This window comes from Siniperca chuatsi, linkage group LG4 (genome assembly GCF_020085105.1).
Source record: "Siniperca chuatsi isolate FFG_IHB_CAS linkage group LG4, ASM2008510v1, whole genome shotgun sequence".
NCBI lineage: Eukaryota > Metazoa > Chordata > Actinopteri > Centrarchiformes > Sinipercidae > Siniperca > Siniperca chuatsi.
This window is the reverse complement of record NC_058045.1, coordinates 25630694-25656931: the sequence shown is the minus strand read 5'-3', so window position 1 is coordinate 25656931 and position 26238 is coordinate 25630694. Positions and strand designations below refer to the sequence as shown.

The window sequence follows — 26238 nt, the reverse complement described above, 5'->3', positions numbered from 1 at the left end:
TCTGGTTTGAGGATTTTTCAACTAGTCCTCCGAATTAAAGGACAAAATACGTTGTTGGTCCATGCCCTCTCGAGTGAACACATAGAAGTGTTTTCTGATCTGACGCCCCTAACAGCAGGGCGACATCATTTCTCTCTGCCTTCCAAAAGCATTACAAATCACTGTTGAAAAATAAAAATCTTGAAAAATAAATCTGTTTTATGTTTTTTAGGCACTTAAACCACTTGGTTAGGTTAGGGAAATAAGACGGTGTAGTCCCTCATTCGTCCAGGAGTGTTCTATCGTAGAAAAGGTTTCAGTCGTAGTCATCTGGACACTGTTTTCAGAATCAAGACGTTTCGGCTCCCATCCGGAAGTCATTCTCAATTGTGAAAAAAATTGGACGGGAACTGGAAATTTAAACTACTCTGAGTTACATAAGCCCTGCCCTCAGGAAGGAATCTGCCTGAGTATCTGTTAATAGCTAGTTTCACCTTTTGGTCACGCCTATCACATGCTAATCAGGCACTTAGCAGTGATGAAGTAGATGCAGCCAGAGAACAATAGGCCTGATTACTGATTACTGGGCCATCTTGAAACTATTAGGTCAGTTTCAGGTGAAACTAGCTATTAACAGATACTCAGGCAGATTCCCTCCTGAGGGCAGGGCTTATGTAACTCAGAGTAGTTTAAATTTCCAGTTCCCGTCCAATTTTTTCACAATTGAGAATGACTTCCGGATGGGAGCCGAAACGTCTTGATTCTGAAAACAGTGTCCAGATGACTACGACTGAAACCTTTTCTACGATAGGTTAGGGAAACATTGTGATTTGGGTTAAAAATGACTACTTCATTAAGGTTACAGTAGTTTCGGCATCAAGGTTACAATAATGAAGGTCGTGTTGGAGAAATATTTATGGGGTAATTAAAATTTATGATTTATGATAATCTGCCGATTAGATTATGAGATTGTATTCATTGATTTATTTTGCCACTTCGGGGCACAACATTAACACAACATTGACATATTATCACCTTATAAAGTTATGCAGAATGTGTTAGCAAACAGTTTACAGATCCAGCACATACAAAGCAACATCACAGTAACATTAATTTGTCGTAGTCGTGTTTCTAGCCTGGCTTTTTAGCAGCTAAATGTTCCACTATGTTCACCAGCTAGTCGCTAACTTTGTCTGTCTGACGTCTGTCTGACGTCTGTCACTCTACTGTTGCTGGACAGGTAGTGTATAGAGGATTTATCAAAGCTTTTTCACTGAAAACTGCGACATGTTTCAGCTTGAAGTGACGCAGTGAGAGTGATGAGAAGTAAAGTGAGGAGGGCACTAGTGGAACATTTATGGAGTGTTTAACATAAAAATGGTTCACCCTCTCAGAAGGTTTCATGGCAATATGTCTGTTAGATTTTATAATTTCTTGTGCACAAGTAGAAATTTTGCCCTTGTCAATGTAGGCTACCAAGTCAGGAGGTCACCAAAGTCGACAATGAATAGTTGGCATAACAATCTGGCAGTAGTTGCCAAGATATCCTTCTCTGGACCAAAATGCTACACAGACAAATGGACAGACGGACAGATGGATGGACTGACTGACATTTACACCCATATGTAACAAATGAGAATATGAACTTGAAGAAATGGGATGAGGTGTGTGTAAAGCTGTTTGTGTGTTCGCAGGTCATGCAGACTTTCCCTGGTCTCTCAAACATCAGCTCTCCCCTCACTTGCCCCTGTTTTCCCTCTTGACTTTCAGCTGTCTCTCCCGCTGCTGGCTTGCCAACAGACATTTGGCATCCAACACCTTAACATCAATTATAAGTTCAAGGAGTCACTCTTTGCTTCTGTGAATCACAGCACTCAATTCCCTCTTTCTTGTCTCTTTCTATGTCCTCCGGTGACCTGAGCTGCAAGAGGCAAACTGCATGTCTCTCACCTTTCTCTTTCTCTTTACCTTTAACTCTCACTCACACTCTCTCTCACTCACTTGCTTTCTGTGTCTCCATACCACCCTCCTGACGTCTGTGTGTGCATGTGGCCCCCTCTCCCTCTCTATGCAGGGGACTATATTTAGTGAGAGGCATTAAAATATCATCATGCAAAGTCGAAGCCCAGAAAAGATCCAGTGGTCAGCTCACGTGGACTCAATGTACTACCTATAACCCTCACCTGCTTCACACAAACTCATGCACAGTATGGCTACACCAACACATACACAGACACAGTGCAGACAAGTAGGCAAGCACAGAGACACAAATAACACATTTGGTTTGTGTGTTTTAATTTGATCTACTATATTTAGATTTAGACAAGAAATTAAAGCTGCAATCTGTGACTTTCTGCTCATTCAGAGCAGCAAAGATGGGATATTTAGTGTCACATTTGTGAAGTTATTAGTTGATATTGGTATGCATTGAAAATGTCAGGAGAGTCTCTCAGCGTCTCCAACCTTAATAAATGGGCTGCTTTTAGTATTTAACCACACCACACCTTAAGGATGGACATAATAATAAAATAATAAGTAAAAACCTTATGGATTTCAACTTTACTAAAATCTCATCTCAATGTTTGTGTTGCTTAGAACAGTGGTTTACAATTACTATACCAGTCAAATAGCAGAGTACTCCAGTAGTTTAGTAGCACTTCCACAAAGTTTGGGGACTTGTGAAAGACAGATTTTATAAAGTAAAAATTGATGCAGCAGAGGCTGAGATATCCTGACTTTAAGTCTCTAGTATGGGTTCCAAGAGCACATTATCCCACAATTCCCATAATGCATATTTAGTGACATATTTTAATAGAGAGCCGAAGTGAAACCGGAACCTCTGGGTTCTGTTCCAGAAGTAAGAAAACCTCATTCAAAATCCTATTGACATTTGTAACAACGCTAATAACTAAAAATCCAGCCAGTATGTTGTGAGCTTGTCTCCAAATGTTTAGATAAGGACTGCAGCTTTTGGAAAAATTATCTAATTTCAGTGTTTATTTAATATTTCTGTTTTTTAATTAACACCATTTCCCATAAGCCCTAGACCTTTGTGGGCAAAACATCACGGCTCAACAAAAGAGGCGAGTCCATGGGTGAGTCGAGGCATCGTGGTTAGCTCAGACATGTCTGTAATAACAGCATTAAGGGGAGCGGACATAGAACTTTTTAGACAGCAGAGATTACAGCTAAGAAATTGGAGACACATTAAAAGATCGATCTTGGATTTTATGAATCGATATCAGATAATTCAAATGAAGATCGAAAATCGATTTTTTTAAACCCAGCCCTAATATTGAGAAATGTGACTGTTGGACTAAACTCCCACAAAGTCAGTCTAGTCCTTTAAGAGTCTGATTATATTCCTGCATCTACAGTAAATGTGTGTATGTGTAATGACCTTGCTCAGAGATGTGCTGATGTGCGACAGTCAGTAGGCCCAGGTGATTGACAATAGACCCCTGAGAATGCTGGGAAAAAAGATAAGCTACAGCTTGGCCCATTTTGTGGGTCTCAAAAACCCAAGAGAACAGAGAGACAGAGAGACAGACAGAGAGAGAGAGAGAGAGAGAGAGAGAGGGAGGGAAAAAAGACAGAAGTTACTGAGAGATTACACAGCGGGAACAGAGCCGGACAGACAGGCGGACTCACAGAGGAGAGAGGGACAGAGGGAGAACGAGAGAGAGTAATTTGCTGGAAATAAAGAGTGACAGGACAGACAGAGCTGTAGAAAAAAGAGAGGAATTATGGGAGTCTTTCTCCTTTTACCCTCTCTCCTCTCATCCGTTATCAGCCATCAGGGTACTCCATCACTCTGGATCCCATCTTCCTTAAGACAGTTTCACTCTCCTCTCTTTGTCTCTGTCACTCAGTCTTCTTTCCCCTCAGTCTGAATTCAGCTGCCGGCTTGAAACTTACATTATTTTTTACTGCACTGGCCTTGTGGGCCTAGTTGACTGCTATTTGTGGAGCTGTAAAATTACATCCCTCCTCTTGCTCCCCTCTAACAACTTTACATGATTTCGTCTGTGTGGTTACATTATCATTATTACCAGAAACACACTGTCCCGACTATGCAAACACACACACAAACACAGACTTCTACAAGGTGACCTTCAGGCTGCAGCTCAGACATACATGAGCACAGTCTTGAGTCAAACAAGTAACTGTCAATCAACGACTTGCTAGGGCCAATGAACAGACATGGCTGCTGTCAATCACGTGTCTCCAAGCAGCCAGGGGTGGAAGCCCAGGCCATAATTAAAAGAGCAGCCTGCTCAAGAAAATAAACAGTAGACTGGAAGGTAGACAGTGGGTCTGGAGCAGTATTACTGACTTTTATTTTGCTCTTTATGTACATTTTTATTTCATTCATAAATAGCCCTTAGTATGGACACAAAGTAACAATAAACATGAATGATGTTGGAACCTCTTGGGCAAGTCAGCAACAACTTGCATCATCCCTCCAGGTCTTATTGGTGGTATGACCATTTGGCTTTTAAAAAGGTGAAATTTGGATCTTTATTTTTTATACTAAAGCTGCGACTGGACTGACTTTATTAAGAACAGAAGCAAACAGGGTGAAGCATTTAAATACCTCAGCATTATAAATAATATAAATATTTCTCAGGCATTTTATGTCCATTATCAGGATAAGAGCTCATCTACATTTTGGGAAAGTTTGCATGCTTCAACCCACGATAATGCATCCACGTCCTAATGATAATTTGTGCCAATAGCCCAGGCCCAGCTAGAATAAACAGCAATCTTGAAGCTGGAGGTGTTATAGCTTTTGTGGCCCAAACCGCACTAAATTACTGATCATTTACTAATGGTTAAAGTAGAGCTGAAAAGATTAGTCGAGTAATCTATTAGTCGATCGGCAGAAAATTAATCAGAAACTATTTTACTAATCGATTAACCGCTTTAACCATTTTTTGAACATTCGTTCGTTCCTGCTCTTCCATTGTGATGACTTGCTGCTTTTCTCTGTTTTAAATCAATGTAAACAGAATATTTTTGGGTTTTGGGCTGTTTTGTTGGACAAGCAATTTGAAGACATCACCTTAGGCTCTGAGAAATTGTGGTGGGAATTTTTTTCACCTTTTTGTTACATTTACATTTTTACATTACGTTAGTTGCAGCCCTAGAATAAAGTATAGATTAACATTTTTTCAAGTCTGTCTTAAAACAGCAGGTATACCCAACAGTTTTTGTTCAATGTAATCATTCCTCCTGTCCATACTGGCTGTGAAGAGATCTCTTCCTATTGTGATTACAATGTAATTTATGCTGGCTACCTAGCTACATCAGCTGTATTGGATTAGTGGAAATATTAGTTTAAATGTTTTACTGTACATGCTGTATCATAAAACACTTCTTGTATGATGCTAGTGGTGTTAGCATTAGCATGGAGCACAATAGCCAGCGATCCATCTCGCCACTCATTGGTTGGTTGACCAATGGGGCAAATTCCCAAAAGTTTGCTGTATTCCTTTAAGATTCACTACAACTAATAGCAGGTATCACTCCTCCAAAACATGAACCACACTTATAGAAGTGTACTAGATAGGTGGAGTAATAGATTAGTGGTCACAAAATCGAATCAACTGGTGGTTGAATAACAGAGGGAAAGAGAGATGGGCCGCATGGAGAGACAGTGAGAGATGAGCTAACACAGAGCATCTCTATACATACGATCAATAAAGCTAAATAGAAGACCCTGACATGCCCTACACTGTTACAAACCATAGCTTTGTTTTTTTTACATCACGTGGAAACCCAGTGAGACCAAGTCGAGCACTGATTTTCAAGGTTACTGATGGTGAACTTTATTTGTATGATGACACACTTATACCACAAGCATCTGAACTCACACTTTTGGCAAGTAATATGTGTTAAAAGCAGTAGGGTCAGCATAATAAAGTTGTTTCTTTCTCTCTTTTTTGGCAGTCATCCCATCTGATTAATTTGTGAACTTTTATTGAAGAAAATGTAAAAGGTTAGAGAGATGCAAGTGCCAAAAATCTGGAATATGCAACGATTTGCTTAGTAAAGTTAACTGTGCAGCGCTATTCATGCATTCATGTCCTTCTCATCCTCCCAGCCTGAAAACTAGCAGTGGACTTCCTTGTGTTGATTCACTCTATATTTGCACTAATTGCTGTGGGGTTTTTTTTGGAGGAAGTTTCTTTAGGTGGCATTCAGCCACAATGTCTGTCACTACTAATGCTATCAATCCAGTTATTTTATTTGTTCCAACAAATCAGTGATATAAAACTTTGTTGTGTGCCAGAGTATTTTTCTATCACTTGTATTAAAGAGAAGAGGTCATCACCCTCTTTCCAAGCTAGTTTCTAAGACTTGGATTCAGGCCTAAATATTAAACAAATACACTATATTTCTGTAGATTGTTCCATTGGAAAATGTAATTCATAAGTGATACAAACATGGACACAATCATCAATATAATGCTACCCCTGGTAAACCACTGGTTCTGAAGCTAGACAATAAAATTTGAACATCTCGTCATTTTAAACAGGTTAAAAAAAAATTTTTTTGTTGACATTCAACAACTGCACATCCCATAAGGTTTTGACAACGCACCTAGCTACTCATGGGAGATGTAGTTGTTAAATGCTAACTAACAAATGATGGGTTTACCTGGTTAAAATGACAAAGTGTTTAAATTTTACTGTCCTGTACAGTGGATACCAATTTATCTTAACACCAAAATCACATCTCTATTTCAGCTTTTCAGAAAGAGAAAGAAACCCTGTATGAAAAAGATCCTTTCAGAGCCAAAAGCTAACGTTAGTAGAACACAGTTCAGTTCAGAAGAAATTCTTTTTGCAGCAAGGCAGTATAAAAACACAAAAGCATGAAACACAAACACAATAAAAACACAATAAGACAATTGAAGACATTAAAAGTGCTGGTACTATGCACAGAATAAAATAAAGGGTGTATGATAAAATCAAGGAAAACAGCAACACGAAGAATAAAGAAAAATATAGTTCTAAGCTTTGTGAGGAACCAAAAGGCAGTTTATATATATCAGAATTTAGAGCACTTATTGAAGTGGAGCAGAATTCTGTCTCTCTATAAAGTGGCAAAATGGATATTTATTGATCAGAAAATGTGACAAAATTGTTTACAAAAGGTTGCATTCACAGCTGTAGTTCGGTTCATGTTGCTTTGGGAATGAAATATTGTTACCTTTTAGTTCTGCTCCCTTTCGTATTACAAACAAATATGAAAGCTGTAGACTTTAGTCATATGGTTGCATGGACCCACGGAGGAAAATAAAATTCTGATGAGTACTTTACTGAGCCATATATGTTTATGAATCTTCTCTAGTGTCATAGAATGCAGCAGCAGAAGTAAGAATTGATTATGAATATTATTAGTCGGGATTCCAAAAAGACTGCCTTTTCAGGAGCTCTTGGTCTGGTCGTTTGGTCCACACCAGAGTTTGATCGACAGCTTTCACACCAGCTTAAATACACCAACCACACCAGAGTTCATCTGAACCATACCAAACAGGTTAAGGGTAAAAGCACCCTCAGAATATAGCAGTTAACGCTACCTCTGTCACTACTGACTAGACATCATGCTTTACACTGTACTGCTGGCTTCTTGCAGAGGGAGACCTGTAGCTTGATGCTCCAGTAGAATGAAACCAAATGCTAAAAAAACGCAGACATAATGGCCTCAGATGGGACCAGTAACATCTTGTGAAACTAAAGAGGTTACATGTTACAGCAAGGGTTGATTGGGCTTCAGCCTCAGTTGTGTTTGTATTTTCAAGAGTGCATGACTGAATATGTCAGGTTGTTTAAACTCATTTCTATGAATTTTTATGATTTTCCTCATTTCCCCTCATTCATATTTATCATGTTTTGGAAGGTCTAGCGCGACAACACGCATCAGTTTGTAGACCCACCCACCTTGTCATGAATATTTATCAGCACAGCAGCAGTGACAAGGGACTTGGCACAATATTGGGAAGACCAGTAAACATGAAAAAAGTACATCATCTTGAAAAACCAGGGCCAAAATCAGTTCAGTATTTACTGGCACACCAGTGAGGCTGGCTGTTCCATCCAAGTATCAGATGTACAGTAGCCTCCTGTCATATAAAGAAAAGGTAAGTACAGACAACGGTGTTCCTTACCATTGTAGGAGAGGCGAGGCTTGCTTAGACACATGATGAAGTGAACTTCCATTTCACTGGACGCCACAGACTTGGAGCAGACAGGACACTTGAATCCTAAGATCAGCAGAGAACAGATCAATGAAAAATACAAATATATACATATACCGCTAAAATAAACCAGGTTCATCATGATCGGTATTTGTATAGCACCTGTAACCCAGTTGACAGCCTACGACATTATTACAAAGCATATTCCAAGGAAGGGGGTAAAGGGCATTGTTTCGATGTCTTTACATAAAAGAAAGGTGAATAATGTGTTTCAGATTTAAATAATGATGCACATTTATCTTCTAAGGTGATGACATAAGTCTAGGAGCCCTGATGATAAATTACCCATCAGCAGACTACTTAGGTGTTGCTGTTTCTTCAGGGCCCCTGGATCCCATCTAATGACAAACCATGACAAACTAGGCGCGGATGCTACATCTCGCTGTGATATAAAGCACAGAGTAGCCTGCACGAAACAGTCTGCTTTGAGTCTCCAAGAAAGTCATGTTCATGTCAAATTCAGAAATGCAAAGCTATTTAATGCTAGTGATGTTTTACATTTCTTCATTGTGACTTTAGAAACAGGCACATTCTGGTCCAAACAGATAAAAAAAAATCCACTGTGAACCAAAAATCTAAAGAAACATACTCAAATGTGGTTTGAGGCATTAACTCATTTTACTCATTTTTCCATTATTCTGAAAAAGCTATTGAACCAGTAAGGATTCTAGCTGCTGCATTTTATACAAGCAAACGTTAAGTGAAGCAAGATCTAAAGGTCAGCACAATGATTTGAGATAAACAAATGACAAGGAACTACTTTTGAATGGAATCATTCCCCTTCAATGTGGTGTGTGTGCTTGTAGCCCTGTGTGTTTGCATTTAGCTTTTTACAGTAGTACAGTTTGTTAGGTAGTACAGTATTGATACAGTAGTTATACTTTAGTTCTCCTATAGAACTCACAGGAACATTTCTTGAAACAGTTTTTCCTTGCTGAGCCGCAGCGGACGGATATATTCAGCAGTTCCAACAGACAGTCAACATTGTTTTTTTTTTAAGCATGACCACGATCATTCCCTAACCTTAATCATGTGGTTATTATTGTAACCTTGACGACAAAGCTCCCCTAACTTTAAAGAGGTACTGCACACTGTTTTTTGAGCTGTAAACTAAATTATATGACTGTACTGTGATGAAACACATCAGTGCTGGTGGTAATATTGACAGTCTTACCAAATTTATGAAAATCAGCATTTCATGAGTTGAAAATGGCTCAACACTCCATCTACTGTTTTAAATCATCCTTGCAAGGCCAATGCTGACATAGAGTCAACCGTTTGGGACTAATTTATGTTAACGCCCTCTAATCAGAGGTGGCCAACCAGTCAGTCTTTGAGTGGCAGTCTGTGAAACCATGCTCATTTTCAACACGCATCATTCACAGGAGTTTATGCTAGTTTTTACTAACCCTCTGCTTAGCATTTTTCTATTTTGGCGCCATGGTTCGGACCTGTGCTTCTGACGGACTGCATTCTTTCCCTTGATGATGATCCCATGATAAACAGCAGGGCTACCTACTGACTCTGCTCCACAGACACACACCAGGCCATGCCCCTTACAGTGCCTGTCCTGTGCAGCCCACTTTTGCATTTTTTGAATATGCTGGGAGGGAGGGAGCTAGCAGAATTTGGGCGTGCTGTTACATTTGAACAAAGTAGTCATTGTAACCCAAAGCACAATCTCTAACCCTAAAGCTAACCAAATCGTTTTTGTGCCTAAACCTAACCAAACCTTAACTGTAGCGTAGAAAAGGTTTCAGTCGTAGTCATCTGGACACTGTTTTCAGAATCAACACTGATTGATTCTGAAAACATTGTCTAGATGACTACGACTGAAACCTTTTCTACGATAGAACACTCCTGGACGAATGAGGGACTACACCGTCTTAACTGTAGCGTTGTCGCATCATAAAATAGATTTATTTTTCAACAGAGATTTGTAACACTTTTGGAAGGCACAGACAGACAGTGTCATCCTGCTGATAGAGACGATCAGAAAACGTTTCTATGTGTAGTTCTACAGGGCATGGACAAACAACGTATTTTGTCTGCCCACTTTTATCCTCACACATTTTCACACACTACCTCAAATAATGTTGGAGCCGTCTCAGTAGCCCCCTCCTGTGCTGTTGGGACCCATTAGGCCTAACTGTATTAGTTTAACACATAACAGATAAATAGATCAACCTCTGGGCCACATGAGCCGAGTTTGCACACAGCTGAAAACAGACAGGACTGCTTTGTGATAAACGAGATTTCTAAACCTTGATACACTCATACTCATACACATCAGTGTCTTTTATCAGAACTTTTTGGTTTTCACTGATTAGATTAGAGATTTTATGGGAGGTAACGCTCTGGTGACAAAGCCACAGTCTTGTAGTGATTATAGCATCTTTGTGCTACAATCATGTGGTGATATAATGAGATTTACATTTAATCAGCAGCATTGCCAGGAGGCTTTCATTTGGGGTTTTCTTTGAGTACAGTTTTTCCTTCGTTTCTTTTTCTTTAACACTTGTTTGCAATAATGGGCTACATGAAGAAATGTAGTTGAACTTTAAGGGGTACTGCAGTGATTTAATATACTTCCATAAAGTTGGGGAACATGCAAGACACTGATGCAGCAGAGGTCGAGATATTCTGACTTTTAGTCCGCAGCAAGGGCTAAGCTCCAACAAATCCCTGGATCCTATGGTTCCCATAATGCAATGTTTTCCTGGTGTGTTCTGGTTTTACTAGACCAGATCACACCAGGTTTCATGTGAGATTTTTTTATTTGAAAGTTTTCATAGCACAAGAGAGGTAAACGTAACTAGTATATTTGGGGTTTTTTTTGTTTGTTATGTAGTTAATAATTATTTATTTCCATGAGAAAAGGGAAAAATGTATGATTGAAAAATGCTGCAAACCTGTAGTGTGTTACATATAGTACGTGGCGCTTACTTTATGATTCAAGCGCTCAAAAAGCTTCAAAGTCTGAGATACGATGTACAGTAGTTTGACAATTTGTTAGGTTACACACACAGACAAATTCAGTATACACAGACCCCACCACACATGGCAGCTGACCCACTTTTCCCTTGGCTGCTATTTTCAGATGCTCCATAGGGACGAGCAGAGAGAGAGATGGAGGAAATGAGTGAAGAAGAGGTGCAGAAGGAAGGTGAGAGAGAGAGTTCAGGCATTTGAGGAGAAATGAAGGGTTATGATACATGGTCCAGCAGGACTCTAGCTGTACAGTCAGAGAGGTGTGTGTGTGTGTGTCTGTGTGCATTTGCCTTCAGCTCAGCCAAGCACCACAAATTCTTGCAGACTTTTCATATTCAAGGAGTGCATAAGGTCAGAGAGGGACAAAAATAAATCATAGGACTGGATCATAAATTAATTATAGTGGTGCCTATGTGAGAGTGTATATGTGTGTGTGTGATGTGAGAGCGCACAACCATGTGTGTATTTCAGCAACTTGTGCCAGTAATCCTGCACCGTGCACCATATAGGATTTGGTTTATGTCACATTGGCACATTTCTCTCAAATATTTTCCTTGACTGTCATCGCTGTGGACCGCAGGTGATGTGAGTAAACTGCACACAGCACTTCATGATCAGCAGCCATGGACGCTTTTTTTTACCAAATGACACCGCGGAGACTGTGAGTCCAGCTTTTTCTGGACTGAGCTCTTACTGACTGCTGCTGAGGAGATTGAATGTTAAATGAACTGTTTTTGCATCTCAATCAAGATGTTTAGGGGAAAAGGGAGATTTATGTTTTTGTGTTGCTTGTTGTCATTTAGGCTAATAAAATGAGAAGATTTTTATATAAAAACCTTACCTCATGCAGTTTGATTTTTTTTTTAAAGGCCAATGGTTTGCATGAGTATTTTGACAAACAAATGGCATTATGTTATTGAATTCTTTGTTTTATTTTACTAAAATGTGCTGCTCTACCTAAAAGTTCTATTGTCTTTCCATCAATCGATAGATGGCTTCTTCTTGCTTTCTCTAGATGGATAGGTGACAATGACAACACTGACATTGGCATTAACCTGTGCACTTCTTTGTATATATTGTTGTTTTGTATTTGTTGCTATAATTTTAATATTTATTATTTGTTTAACTGCTTTAAACCAAATTGTCCCTGGAGGACATCGAAGCTCTACTTATTCTACTCTATCCACCCCTTGTCTACATCTCCTTATCATGTTTTCCAATTAATAGGGTTAAATCCGGTGAATAGACAGACCTGTGACTGCGTAAAGAAGGCCAACAGAAGAAGAAACCCACACAGGGAGAAAATGCAAACTCCACACAGAAAGGCTACAGCCAGCCAGCAGGTTTGAACCCAGAATCTTCTTGCTGTGAGGTTACTACTACACCACTAACCACTGCATCACTATGCTGCCCTTTATTGCATCGTATTTTCACATTAGCCCAATCATTAGCCAGCAGTGTTGCCAACATAGCGACTTTCTCGCCAGACTGGGTGACTTTTAAGAACTTTTTTTTTTGCCTTTTACAAATCTAGCGACTTTTTGAACAGACCTCAACTCCTCTCCCAGCAGCAGCCAGACAGAGATGTGAATGAGCTGTGAATATGCGTATCTAAAGACAAATCACTGATCCCCATTGTTTGTCTGGGGAACTTTCCACATATCTCCATAAAAAAGTTTTTGAAAATGGACGTAGATTTAGATCCATATTGATGAGATGACTGCAGCTTGAAAAATATAATGATAAAGTCAGTTAGAGTCAGTTGAGTTTAGTTTAGCTTCATCTTTTTCTTCTCTTGTTAACATACAGTACATTTATGGAATGTCAAAGATAACATGTTGTTTACCAGGAAAAATCCTATGTATATCGACATATCTAGATCCAAAATCAAAATTTCAACACTGCTTAATATGCAGTGCATCAGTCTACACAATGATATATGTTCAACTTACTAATGGCAGCCAAAGCTGGCCAACATTCAAAGTAGCATCACAACTGTATAAAAGAGTGTGGAGGGGACGAGGACAAATATAACGAATGTGATAACCTAACAATGTTACTAAGAAGGGGTTTAGGCACTGCAACCTGTATAACGAAGAACTTAATGGCAAATACAGAGAAAAAGAAAAAAAGGAAACATCCCAACCTTATATACACCTTGTGACAAAGAAATAGAATAAAATCAGAATGCTTGAAACTATTACCTTTCCCAGTAGTGCCATGTACACTTTGTACTAGACGCTCGGTGGGCAATTTAAGTCTACTGCGGCACAGTAACATCCTGTACAACTGCTTCACTTATCCAAGCAAGCACTCAGTCACAACCAGGCATGTGTGGGCCCATCTAACCCGAACTAAGCCAGAAAATGCAATCAGTACAAACACATTCAGCAGGTTTCTCTTCAGGTTGCTGCTCCAAAACACAGAGGAACAGAGCCAAAAACTGTTGTTTTAGTTTAAACTAAACTAACTGACCAATTTCACAACATGTTATAAATGGAGTAATTTCCCCGAGACTTTTAAAAACTCTGCACTCACAACCAGACTAGATTTAGCAGCTATTCAAGGATGAAGTCTGTAACTTTGTGAATGTTGTCAGCTTCTCCAGCAGTGAGAATGTTCTTTTTTTGTTTCACCGCCACTTTTTAGCCTTACCTTTCCCTTTTGTTTTCTTGTCTCATCCATTTTCTTGCCAATTTCTTCTTCTCCTTTCTCATTATTTCCAACAGCTTTTGTGAGTTGCACCATTGTGCTGCCATTCTCCTGCAGTGTGTGTCAAGCAGGTGTAAAGTTAGCCTCCATACTCATTATGTGATTCTGTGTTTGTATGGCCCGCCCTGCCTATCCTGTATGTGCAATTCTGACTGAGACTTTTCATAAAACTTTAAAAAACAATATCCCAACCATTTCCTGCAGGAAAAAAAAAATGCAACCTGCATCTTTGATTTTATCCCATGTGACTCTATTTTCAAGATGAAGCATTTCTTAAAAGTAACCATGGTGAATGTGCCACTTTTGTGTAATACATCTGGAGCCACTTGCACTAAGTTCAAACTCCGTCCTCATATACTTGAAGCCTAAAAATACACTTCAGGTTGCGTTTAAGCGCGCATAGCACGAGTAAAATGACAGTCGTTAGCCTAGTTATAACATAAGTAAGTGGAGATTTAGGCATCAGGTTGCACCACACAAACTACTTCTCACGAACAGATTAGTTGTTACTAAACATTTACACCTAGTAACTGCCAGGTGTAACTGTTGCATAGCTAACAGAATCAACTGACAAAACTAACGTTAGCTTACTAATATATGAGCTGTTTAGAGTGAAGAGTAAAAGTGTTATTATGAAATATGGTCAACACCTCTGACCAGACACTTGATAAAATGCTGTTTTCTAATAATGTAAACTAGTAATATTTTAAATTACATTTTACTACAATTTCACAAATGTTATGCTAATAACATTTTGCTAAATTGCCTAATAACGTCAACGTAATTGGATACTTATGGATACTCATGCAGCATGTAACTAGTAACTCTGAAACACCTATTTCTTCATGTATGCAGATAAAAATAAAACACTAAGTAATACCTACATTTACAAAGAATTGGAAGTTAAGTTTAATGAATAATTTGGTCTCCTAAAACTGTTATTTTTGGCAATTATGTTACAGCTTTTGATGCTACCGTGACTTCCTGTTTAGATAATGGTACAGATTTTTCCTAGCAACCAATTTACACAACACTGAAGTCTTTACTAACTAAGACGTTTCTTAAAGATCCCCTCCAGACATGTATTAAAACATACAGTTAGCCTGCTTGGAACAATAATGTGTGTCTGATGTGTTTTTTTCTGCAAAAAAAGTATAATTTCCACATTAAAATCCTTAAAAATCCTAAAAATCTAGCTTCTAGCTCTTTAATTCTAAAATCTATGAATATGCACATTTTGTTCATTTCTAAACTTTTCCTGCTGGACACAAGATCCTACTTCACTGTAAAGTCCATTCTCATTGTATGTGCACTGGCAGCTTCAAGTTTCTACATCACACTTGTATAAGTTGCAAATTGGACCAGGATTTGCTTCCAAGCTATTTGTGATGTCACAAATCATGTTCGTAGGCCCACTGATTAAAATCAGATTTTCAGTGAGCACAGAGAAATTTTCCACTTTCAGCAGGTGAATGTGAAAACAGCCTTCTAGTGTCAAACTCTGCATATACATCATTCTGCACAGTGAAGGTCAAACATCCAACTGTAGGAACAAGAAGAAAAACATATTTTGAGTGGAGGGGGACTTTAGGGTAGCCACTCAATTTAGTAAATCACTAGTTTGAAACTAGCTAATAGCTGATGCAATCCTATCCAGATGTATGTATTGATTATATATTAATTTTAGAAAAGTTCAGAAAAAAGTTACCCACCACACCCATTTAGTGGTAGGTATACTGTTACTGGTACTGCATTTAGATGAGTAATTAATTTAATAATAATAATCATTTTGAAATGCAGAAACAAAAAACCCAGCTCATTAATTTTCATTTGTCTTTTGTAGTGGCAGCAGGTGCTACATATATTTCCTTTTCTGCATTGAGAGCGCACACTTGAACTAAACTGAATGTTGTGTTATCTGGTTTTTGGTCAGCCCTCTGTGATGTTTTAGTGATGAAAAACATCAGTGAATCAAAGTTGCACAGAAAAGCAGCTCTATGCTGTGATACAATAATTAACATTGAGCTACCGGTGGGGATCAAAGCTGGATAATGACTCATATGCAAAATCAGCTGTTAGGCTTCCAGTTTGGATTTTCCTGTAACTGGCTCATCACTGGGATCATAGCGTCTTACTAAATCATGATTTCTGTCAGGAGGAAAACCACATGATCAACAGCCATGTCTGATTGGTCTCTGATCGGTTTCAATACAGATGACTTTTCACATACTGTAGTAAAACAAATGTAATATGTATAAAGTGTGGCTAGACTGGAGTACCACCCAGAAGATGCATGATATTAATGTTTTTACCAATAGATGATCATTTAGTTTTGGCCAATATGAATTTCAGTACATATATTTATTTCACTGCAATACTGCTTTATTAGTATCTGCCCTCATTTATCACTTAACACAACACTGGGTCCAAGTGTCTACAGTCACTGAAGGAAATGAGCACAAATCTAAAGAACAAAAAATGTAACATTTATTTTGGTAGAACATTGTCATATATCTTAGTTCTTGGATTTTTCAACAGCAGATGGATCCTTGAAAACTCCTCTGTCAGATGGGGACTGTCACACTCTTGCCTCAAGTGGAAACAAGCTTTGGTGAATATCAAAAGGAGGGAATCTGCTCTCTTCAATCATCACAAAAGAGTTGAGAAATACTCAGAAAGTTAGATGTTAACTACAGTTTATCTATTCAAGATTGGCTACTAATTATGACAATAGAAACAGCCAATTATGGCTAAAGTAATTAAAAACAGTCTGATGCACTTGTAATTAACAATGACTCATCCTCATATCATAATTTTGATATCACTCACAATCCCGATAACATATTTTTGAGCAATAATGGCTGAATACTGATAAACTGACTAATTAAAGTAATAATATGCACCCCTATAGCACCTTTATATAAACTCTGCTGTGAAATACATTAAAGAGCAGAGGGATTTAACTTAAGGGAGAGAAAAATAATAAGCACTGATTCTGTTTTTAACGTAAGAATTTTGCGCTCCACTGAACCGAGAAGCCTCAAAGGGGAAATATGCACTGATAATAAACTAATGCAAATGATTATTATATAATACAATATAGGATGAACGCAAACAAGCTCTGAGGATTGTTGGGACAGATAAAGACCTGTTCGCCCCCCACAGCTCAGTGCAGCTATCTATGAGTAGAAAATAGAATCTGAGCCCATAAAGGGGGATGTTTTGAATGACCATGTCTGTATGCAACTATATAACTACATTCATTTAATCACGTTTTCATTTATTTTAATGCTTAGCCCTATTCAGGGTCCCAGTATGCATTAGGTATACAGGATTATATTTGCGTCTCAATTCTGAGTGCATATTGGGACATTTTGAGATTCTTTGCATGCACCTCAAGCACATTCTTTGGAAATGTAACACACCACCAACTAAGATACTGCTACGTTAGCTACCCATGAGCTAACAGGCAAGTGCAGTTTTACATGTCACCCGAAAATCACATTTGCGTGTATACATTTACGTAACCGTCATTGAGTTCAAGATGAGTCATCAAAAGTATTTTTACAGGAAAAGAAAAGAGATGGATTTGAGAATACTCAAAAAAAATGTTTTTACACATATTTAGCATGTAACAAGAGATAAATGAATAATCAACACAGGCACACAGGATTAGAACTTGGAAAATGTATTTTTGATTTCACTGTTTCCTAAATGCCAAAAAGTGTGGTGTGGTAGCATCATCTTAAATTGGCTAGGCTAGACTTTAGCATGCTGGTTGACAGTGGCTCTGCATGCTAACACTGCTAACGGGATACGCTCTAAGATGATTAGAAGCAGGTGGGTCATTATCTTGGGAGAAAGCTTTAGCAGGAGACTGTGAATGCTGAATTCAAACTGCGTTTAAACATTTTCAGTTTGTCATTGTTTCCAGCACTGTACTGTATAATAGAAAAGGATATTTAGTGAACATGGTGTCACTGTATTTTTTGAAAGAAATGTTTGACTCCATTTGACTTTGAGAATATGTCCGTTAGCTTGTTCCTCAATGTCTCCAAGTGGTAGCTACTTTGAAGCTTTCAGCTAAGAATCTTGACTTATTCTTCTCTTACATTCCTGTGTGGTTTTACTACCCTAGGTGATTATATAACACAGTATCTTTGCTCTAAAACTGAGAGAGGTTATTATTGTTTGCCTATGTGGATTATAGAAAACATGCATATAAATCTATTGAGAATAGACTGTTTGCTCAAATTAAATAATTCCTTGTGTGATAATTTCTCTTTGAAACATAATTTATGTGTTTGAAAAGAGTCTTTTTCTGAGCTCAAAATGTCCCATTGCAGAACTGAGGCACAAATAGAATTCCATATAGGTAGAGGGAAGGAAGGCACTCTGCACAGAAGCTCCCATTCAGACCTACAGGCAATCTGTTCTCCAATCTACCTGTCTGTGGGAGGAATACCCTGAACACACAGGCAACACACACACACACGTGCACGTACACACCCACGCACACATTGCATGACTATGCAATAACAACAGTGAAAGAGGCTGAATAGATAGAGCCGTCACACACTCTGAACTGAAGTGCTATTAAACGGTCCCATGGAGACTTATTCTTGTCAACCCCTGCACAGACAACACACACACACTCACACACACCCTTCTTAGGCGAGGTCACTCAACTCAATCTCTGGCCAATGCATATTTCATCAACCCTTGGCAGCCCGGCCCAGCCTGAGACCCTGACCCAGCTCCCAAATAACCACTGTCCACTGATTTCAAGACTAACAAAGATACTTGTGCCTAGAATGCGCCATGAAGTGTCTGTCAGCAGGAAGTGGAGCTACAGGAAAACAGTACAGCTACACTGGGTATGAAATGTTTGCACAAATTGGTACTTTTTTGCCTGTGCTATTTGCTTTTGAAGGTTCAGTCTTACAGTTTGTTTTTGCTGTTTGCTATCACACGCAAAGTCGGATGAGATTGATATGAATTTATATCAATCCAGCACAAACAGACGTCTGGGATGTGTTTAATTTAGACAAGAGAATATGAAAATACACCTTCGAACAACTACAAAGCTGACGTATTCTGTCTTATTTACACGTTGACAGTAGAGTAATTACAGTGCTCAAACCTTGCAATGCCACAAGAAAGACAAGACTTTTGAGATGCTGCGTACAGTCACTGCACATAGCTGTTTTTGGTCAAGACACAGTTCCAACACTAACTTGTAAGACAACTTTGGAGTAGCTAGCAGTAGCAAGGCTAGCAGCTTACCCCAATTTCAGTCTGTGTGTTAAGCTAGGCTAAACACGTTCTGGAACAATTCTTTTACTGGACACAGATATAAAATGTATAGTCATAATGTCATCCGACGGCAGGTAAGGCACCAAAGAAAAGTATTTTTCAGACTAGTGTGTTTTTACACCGAAAAATCTAAATACAGGAGAAAAGAGCATGTACATATATACATAGTTTACTTGTCAAAAAACTGTGTATATGGCACATCTGTATATGACATATGTGCTTCTCAAGAAGAAAGCCTCAGAAGTCAATACAAAGTGTTCAAGAGTTGTAATGAGGAAGTACGAGAAAGCCAGAACAGACCAAACAATGGCAGTATTCAGAAATAGGAGACATTTATTATATTCACTCTTAAGTTAGTTTAAATTCAGCAGAATATGGCTTTATCCTTCCCCTGGGCCACAGCTGGTAGGGGAGCAGCATGGCTACACTTACAGTTAATGGTATCTTATTCCACTATTACCACTGAGGGCAAGAAGGTCATCGTCTAGAGAACATAACAAGTCACTCAACTGCTAATACACACTTAATAGCTAATAACACTGTGGTAGCATTAGCTTATATGGGCTAGACACTGGTAAACGTTTTACTGCCGATCCACTTCAGACCTTTAGACTTTAAAATCACTTAGCATGTTGGGTCACAGTAACTCCATATGCTAACACTGCTGATGGAATGAGCTCTAGGAAAGAAGACAGCAAAGATGGCATTTTCCTGGTAGACTGAGAGACTGTGAAAGCTGCATTTAAACTGTGTTTTAACATTTTCAATGTGTCATTGTTCCCATTGTTTTCTACTGTATAATAGAAAAGGCTGTCTATTAAACATGTGGTGTCACTGTATTGTCTGACAGAAATGACCACCATAAGTGGCTATACAATATGCTAGCATTATCTGAAAAACTAAAATAATGAAACTGTTGAACTCTGACGTTTGGAAAAACTTAAATCTGCCTTCCAGATTTAAGTTTTTCCACATAAGTGTAAATTAAATAAGGGGCAGGCCTGGTAGATTTGTGTAAAAAATTCACAAGATTCACAAATTATTTGTAGTATCTTCACTTTCGCTGTTTCAAAAAGGTATGTACATAGTTAAAATATTTGTTTAAATACTTCCTTGGTATATCAGCTAAACTGATTTATATTTATATTGACTGGATTTATGATTAAATGAACCTTTGACACCTTATGCCCAGAAAGATGTTAGGCTTTGATGTTTTTTTTAGCATGTAATGCTAAAATCACTTCAGCGGTCTTGAATCACCCTGTCAGGGCTTGTTCTGCAATAATCACTGGCTCACTGTACTTCATCCCTTACTTAACAACTTTTAAGTACCTAAAGGTCAGTGTTCTTACTTTGGATAATACCAGTGGCTATTATCACTCAGCAGAGTGTACAGAGTGCTGGATGAACGCGGTCTAAAAAATTGCTATAAATTATCTGTGTTTGATCATTTACTAAAGAAACCAGCTTGTGACTTTGGGTTCACCAGTCTCACTCTCAGACCAAATGAAAATATCTGTGCAGAGAAAATTAACTCTCCTCTCAATCTGAGAATTACTATCAAACGCTTCTATGACAGAGAACAGCCCACACTAGCCCTGGGAATTACATCCATGTTGGACAATTCTGCAGCTTACTATTTTCAACCAATGCCAACATTCAGTGCCAATGCAGAAAGCAGTGTGCCCATTATGTAGTGAACCGGAAAGTAAGGGTGCGGAGGTTGGGGTGGTGGATGGTCCTGTAGTGCCAAAGGCTAATTTCCACTGGGGACGGGGGTGACACGTCCCCCTCACTTTTCAAAACCTTGCTTTTACAGTTTTACAGTTGCAGCAGTTGAGTGCCACAAAATCTCTCAACAGTGTCCTCCTACTGACCAAATGTCATAATCCAAAAAAGAGAAGCTATGGGTGATAAAAACATTGATTCACTCAAAAAGGTTGCCTTCAGTTGTTGCCGTACCCTAAAAGCAATATTAAGCTTTTGTAAGCAGCGGCTAGAGTTTTGTGAATTTTTTTGCCCTAGGCTTTGTGTCTCAGGCAAGGCTCCCCTGACCCTCAGATTAGTGGAGCTCGTTGAGGCCGTAAGCAGCTTGACAAGCAGCTTTGCAGACACTACTCCAAACAAAACACAACTATTTTTAACCTCCTCTGCATGTTTTTTAGGGAAAAAATAATTTCTTTTTTTTTACTTGCAGTTCCAAACGTGCAATTTCATTATTCTTATGAAAGACAAAAAAAGACAACAATTAAACATGAATCAAAGCGTAGGCAGCAAAGCACAATGTATTTTTGGTGACTAAAACTGTATTATAGTTTTTAAATCTTTGCATGCTGTATTTACTCTTGTTTTATTTATTGTGCTTTGTGGTTTAAGATGTAAATAAAGTCAAAGTTCTCTATCAATGAAATAAACAAAACAAAAAGTAATTATGCATTAATGATACAAACATTTAGGCAGCATTTAATAATTCATTATAATCAGTTATTTTCTAGGTCAATTGAAATATATTTAAATGAATAGTATGATGTAGTATGAATGACCCCAACCTCAACCATATGTAGCTGTAGTTATTGCATGATGCCAGAACTGAAAAATCTTTATATTGAATTGTTGAACATTATCTGTGGTTTTGCAGAGTCACTCAATACCAGTGTTTTTGTCTGCCGATAGGGCCAACAACACAACGTGAGCATGTGTTTAAATGTGAATATATGGTCTTATAGAAAAAGAGAAAGTGTGGTCATTCTACATTAATAGCTGAAGTCGAACCTGAACCCCGCCACAACATACTCTGGCATAGATGTATTTTTAAATGAGGTGAAAAGATATCAGTCAGCAAAATCAGACTCATTAAGTCCCTCACTGACTGATTCTATATCATCAGTCGTATGGAACAACACCTCAACCAGTCTTTAGTAAAGACGCTCATAAGCAATGAATGACTGTGAGACATAGCAATACTGCAGCAGATATTATGATTAAAACATGTATTAGCCTGTCTCATAATGATGAATAATGTCCAGTAGAGGATGGCTGGACTGTAGATAGCCACATTCATCGAGAGGAGCCAGTCTAAATCAAACTAGTGCCTGGGAGCTTAATGTCTGCACAAACAACTCTCCCAGATCAAATCAATAGCACTGTAAAATCCTGACTGTATTCAAACCTCACATAAAATATCTGCAGAACAATAATTATTGAGCAGATGAAGGCTCAGTCATTGTTTCCAGTCCAGGCTGTTATCTGTATTAACAGTAGACGCTTTGGTTGAAAAGTGTCAATAGCTGCAGAGGACAGACAGACGTCGGAGGAGGAAGGGGGAGTCCGCTTTAACTGTGCAGTAAAATAAGGATCACAACAGTCTGGGGGCAGAGGGAGAGATGAATCATCCAGCCGTCGACTTTATGGTGCAGAAGTGAGGAGGAGGAGGAGAGGACAGAGGGAGAGAAATGGAGGGGACAGTAAAGCAGAGAAAAGAGGAAGGCGAGACCAAAAGTTGAAGGGGGAATTGATGAAAAAGAGAGTGCACAAGGGAGCAATAGAGAAGAAAAAGCGAGAATACTAAGACTAAATAGAGGGAGGGAGGCTGACTCATGGGATTGAGCGGGTAGGGAGCAGCGGAGGAGAGAGTGAGAAGTGGAGAGACACCGGGTGGTGAGAAAAGGAGGAGGAGAGTCAGGACAGAAAAGGGGCAGATCAAAACAAGAGAAAAGAAGCAGAAAGCAAAGAAAATGAGATAAAATGTAGAAAGAGAGAAAAACAGCAAGTGTGGTCTAGTTTAGAAACAATTTCTGACTTGCATCTGAATTCCTCCTCTTATGGAGTTGTGCAGCTGCAAAGTGCCCATCAGTCTAAGCAGCCTTAACAGGCTATTTTCTAAAACCTATCACCTGAGCAGCACAGTAATGACAGCTGTGCAATTCTTATATTTTCCAGTACCTTCTATGCAGAATTTTATTTCCCATAGGAAATGCAAATTTCAAGCAATTTACTTAACATCAGGCTGAAAAGCGGTCCGGTTAAAATTTCAAGCTTGTTTTACCTCTGTCAGAAGTTTGCTTTGTCGCACCAGTAACCCCAACTAATGGTGATGTCACGGGGTTCTGGAGTACACGTGTGCATCACTGCAACAAGGTGAGAGGTTAACACCCCCTGAAAACTTGTAGGAATAGTTCGACATTTTGGCCAGGCACAGTGACTTCCTGGAGTCTTGTTGTGAGGTTGCCCTCACGTTGTTCACACCAAGCCCCCGCAAGGCGTCTATCGTTTTCCCACCCGACTTTAGATGAAACCATGCCCACTTCCGTATGACAAAAGCCTCGACGGCTGCGCTGCAATGGAAACCGCGCTCGTGCCGGTCCCACGAAATATGACAGCTACAGTAGCTTGGAAAATAGCGATATGGGGCACTGAATTTGATGAATTTACAGTTACTGTCAGACCACTAAGGAGACAAAAATTAGCTAGCTAGCATGCTATTTCCTAACTGTATGTTCAGTGGGTGTCCGGTGTTGAGTAATGGGAAACAGTTTAAGTCAAGCATAGAAGCTTCATTATGTGTATTATTAGCTTATCATTTAGAAGGTTATACCTGGCAGGTGAGATATTTCTTCATTATAATAATAACTTTAGCCTATATAGCTAGCTGTTAAAGTGACAGGAAGTTGCCTCCTTTCTTAGCTTATTGGAATGCAATCAGTTCAAAGGCCTTTAGTAGTGTTAGGTTATTGGCATGAGAGCAACTGAAGGGACGTAATTCACTATGTGTCAATCTTACCACCCATGAAGTACAGGTTTTCCAGTGCTGTCAAAGTCATTGTTTTGATAGACTCGCTGGGGGGTTTAAACTATTCACATAAACTATGCACCCATCTTGTACCTTTTATAGGAATAGATGACTTTCTCTACCCCAAAACGCAAACTACTAGCTATTCCTTTAATCTATAGTTGTGTTAACAATCAATAGTCGATTAACCCAAAGTATACATTCCATAATTTTTAAAATACTAGTGTGGTCTATAATCACCACAAAATCATTGTTAGTTAGGTTTTTAAATTATAATAACACAATAATGCCTTAAAATTGCAGTGCTCTGAATCCCATTTGTCACTGTTAAACAAATTGCCAGACAAGATTAAAATATTAAATATAGCAAATAATGGTGCACGACTTCCAGGCTTCATTAGAGGACATTAGATGAGACTGATCAAGATCTAGCAAAAAAAAAAGGTTATAATGATCTCAAAACAATATAATTCAGTCTCACTGTTTAGATAATAATGATACTCCATCTAATGTACATGATCAGATTAAGTCGTGTTTAGCCAGACTGTAGCCAGTCCACCTGCTCAGGTGGGACAGTCCTGGGGATGCACAAATACTGCCATGCCAACTTTACAAACCTAGGGAACCTTTCTTTCTTTCCATTTCACCTCCACCAGTAAACTGGATTTACACCCAAAGAAGGGTGAGTGTTGCTTAGAATGTTGATGGCATTGGTTTTGATGTCGTTGGAAAGTACTGCTTGTCCCCAAAGTTAGCTACCACGGTTCTTTCTGCTGCCTGACGCACATCTGGTTCTGTTGAAGCTGGTAGTTTGGCATTAGCATGAGGCTCTGGATAGCTAGCTAAACCAGACAGCTGCCAGAACACAACTCAGTGGAGTTTTCACAGTGTTAGTTTATGCTGAAGGAGTCAGGTTACAGGTTTTTTATCCTTGGAGGGCATTGGAAGATAGAGGCACCACCTAGTGATGCTACCCAGTGCTGCACCAAAACCACATTACATTTTCCCCATGTTACTCGGCTTTTACGTTGTTGTTTAATATATTTTTAAGCGATTGAATTATTAATCATAATAATAATCACTGACATCAAAATAAACGAAGAGCAACAACAGTAACCAGGTTAGGTCTGTGTGTCTATATTTATATACCTCCTGAAGGCCCTCAAGGACCTATAGAGGTCCCTGGATGCCACTTTCACAATCACTACAGGAGCAGATGCTATAGCACTGCTAGAGATGGGTCCTTTGAGATAATAAAACAGATGATAAGAAGAGATGCTCAGTATTAGGTAGCAGACTACAGAGACACAGCAAGATCAGTGACACAATAAACAGCAAAGGTCAACATCCACAAGTAAAACTTGCAGGTAATGGTATAATCAATATCAACTTGAGTTGAGATGGCGGCAAAAGAAACAAAGTCAATGTGGGTAAAGTCAGGTGAAAGGGAAAATGTAGCAGGAGAAATGCTGATACAAATGAAAGTTGCTGCTTCAGAGATTATCTTTTGATGTAAAATGGCAGTTGTCTGTTCTTTTCTCTGCCTTACTCAGATTGATTTCACCAATTTTACTAATACCAAAGATGGAGTAACTCACTTCCACTTTGTCACACAGTTTCCTTTGAACATTCAGAGGGGCAGGCTAATGGCTAGAGAAACAGGCCCGTGACTGGAAGTTGATTGGGTAACATTGATGAGTATTGCTTTCTTTACCTAAATGGTGTTTGATCACCCTAAGGTTAATCTTTACCATAATACATTATTGTTGGATTTTTATTGGATTTTTGGTCAGAAAAAGTTTTTCCAAGCAAAGTGTGGAAGGGGTAGTCGGATTAGAGAGGCATTGTTGCAGTTTCAAGCTTTCAGTTTTACTTTAAAACCATCATCAGGACTGCAACAATGCCTGTGTCCTTTCTTAGAGTAACTATACTCTTATATGTTTTAAATGACAGTGGATCTTCTGGTTTAAGTGTTAGTAGACTAGGGAATGCACAGTATGTATGTATGTATACAGTATATTTATGTGAATGCATGACATTTCAACACCATTAAAAAATGTATTTGTAAAAGTATTGACCTCCCTTCATTCAACTTACTTGGCCAAAAAAAAAGTGGCTAAAGGGATTCAATCCCCAGAGAATGAATACCAGTTACTTTGTTGATCCCCTGGCTTTTCAATGAAAA

At 38.8% G+C, this 26238-nt stretch overlaps 1 protein-coding gene across 2 annotated transcripts in view; it reads right to left on the bottom strand.

Moving 5' to 3' along the window:
- znrf1 (zinc and ring finger 1) overlaps positions 1 to 26238 on the bottom strand; it is a 59904-nt gene that overhangs the window by 13338 nt on the left and 20328 nt on the right. For both annotated transcript variants that reach the window (XM_044193804.1, XM_044193803.1), the window contains exon 2: positions 8156 to 8251. In XM_044193804.1, the coding sequence (XP_044049739.1) occupies positions 8156 to 8251 (96 nt within the window). The remainder of the gene's footprint in view (positions 1 to 8155; positions 8252 to 26238) is intronic.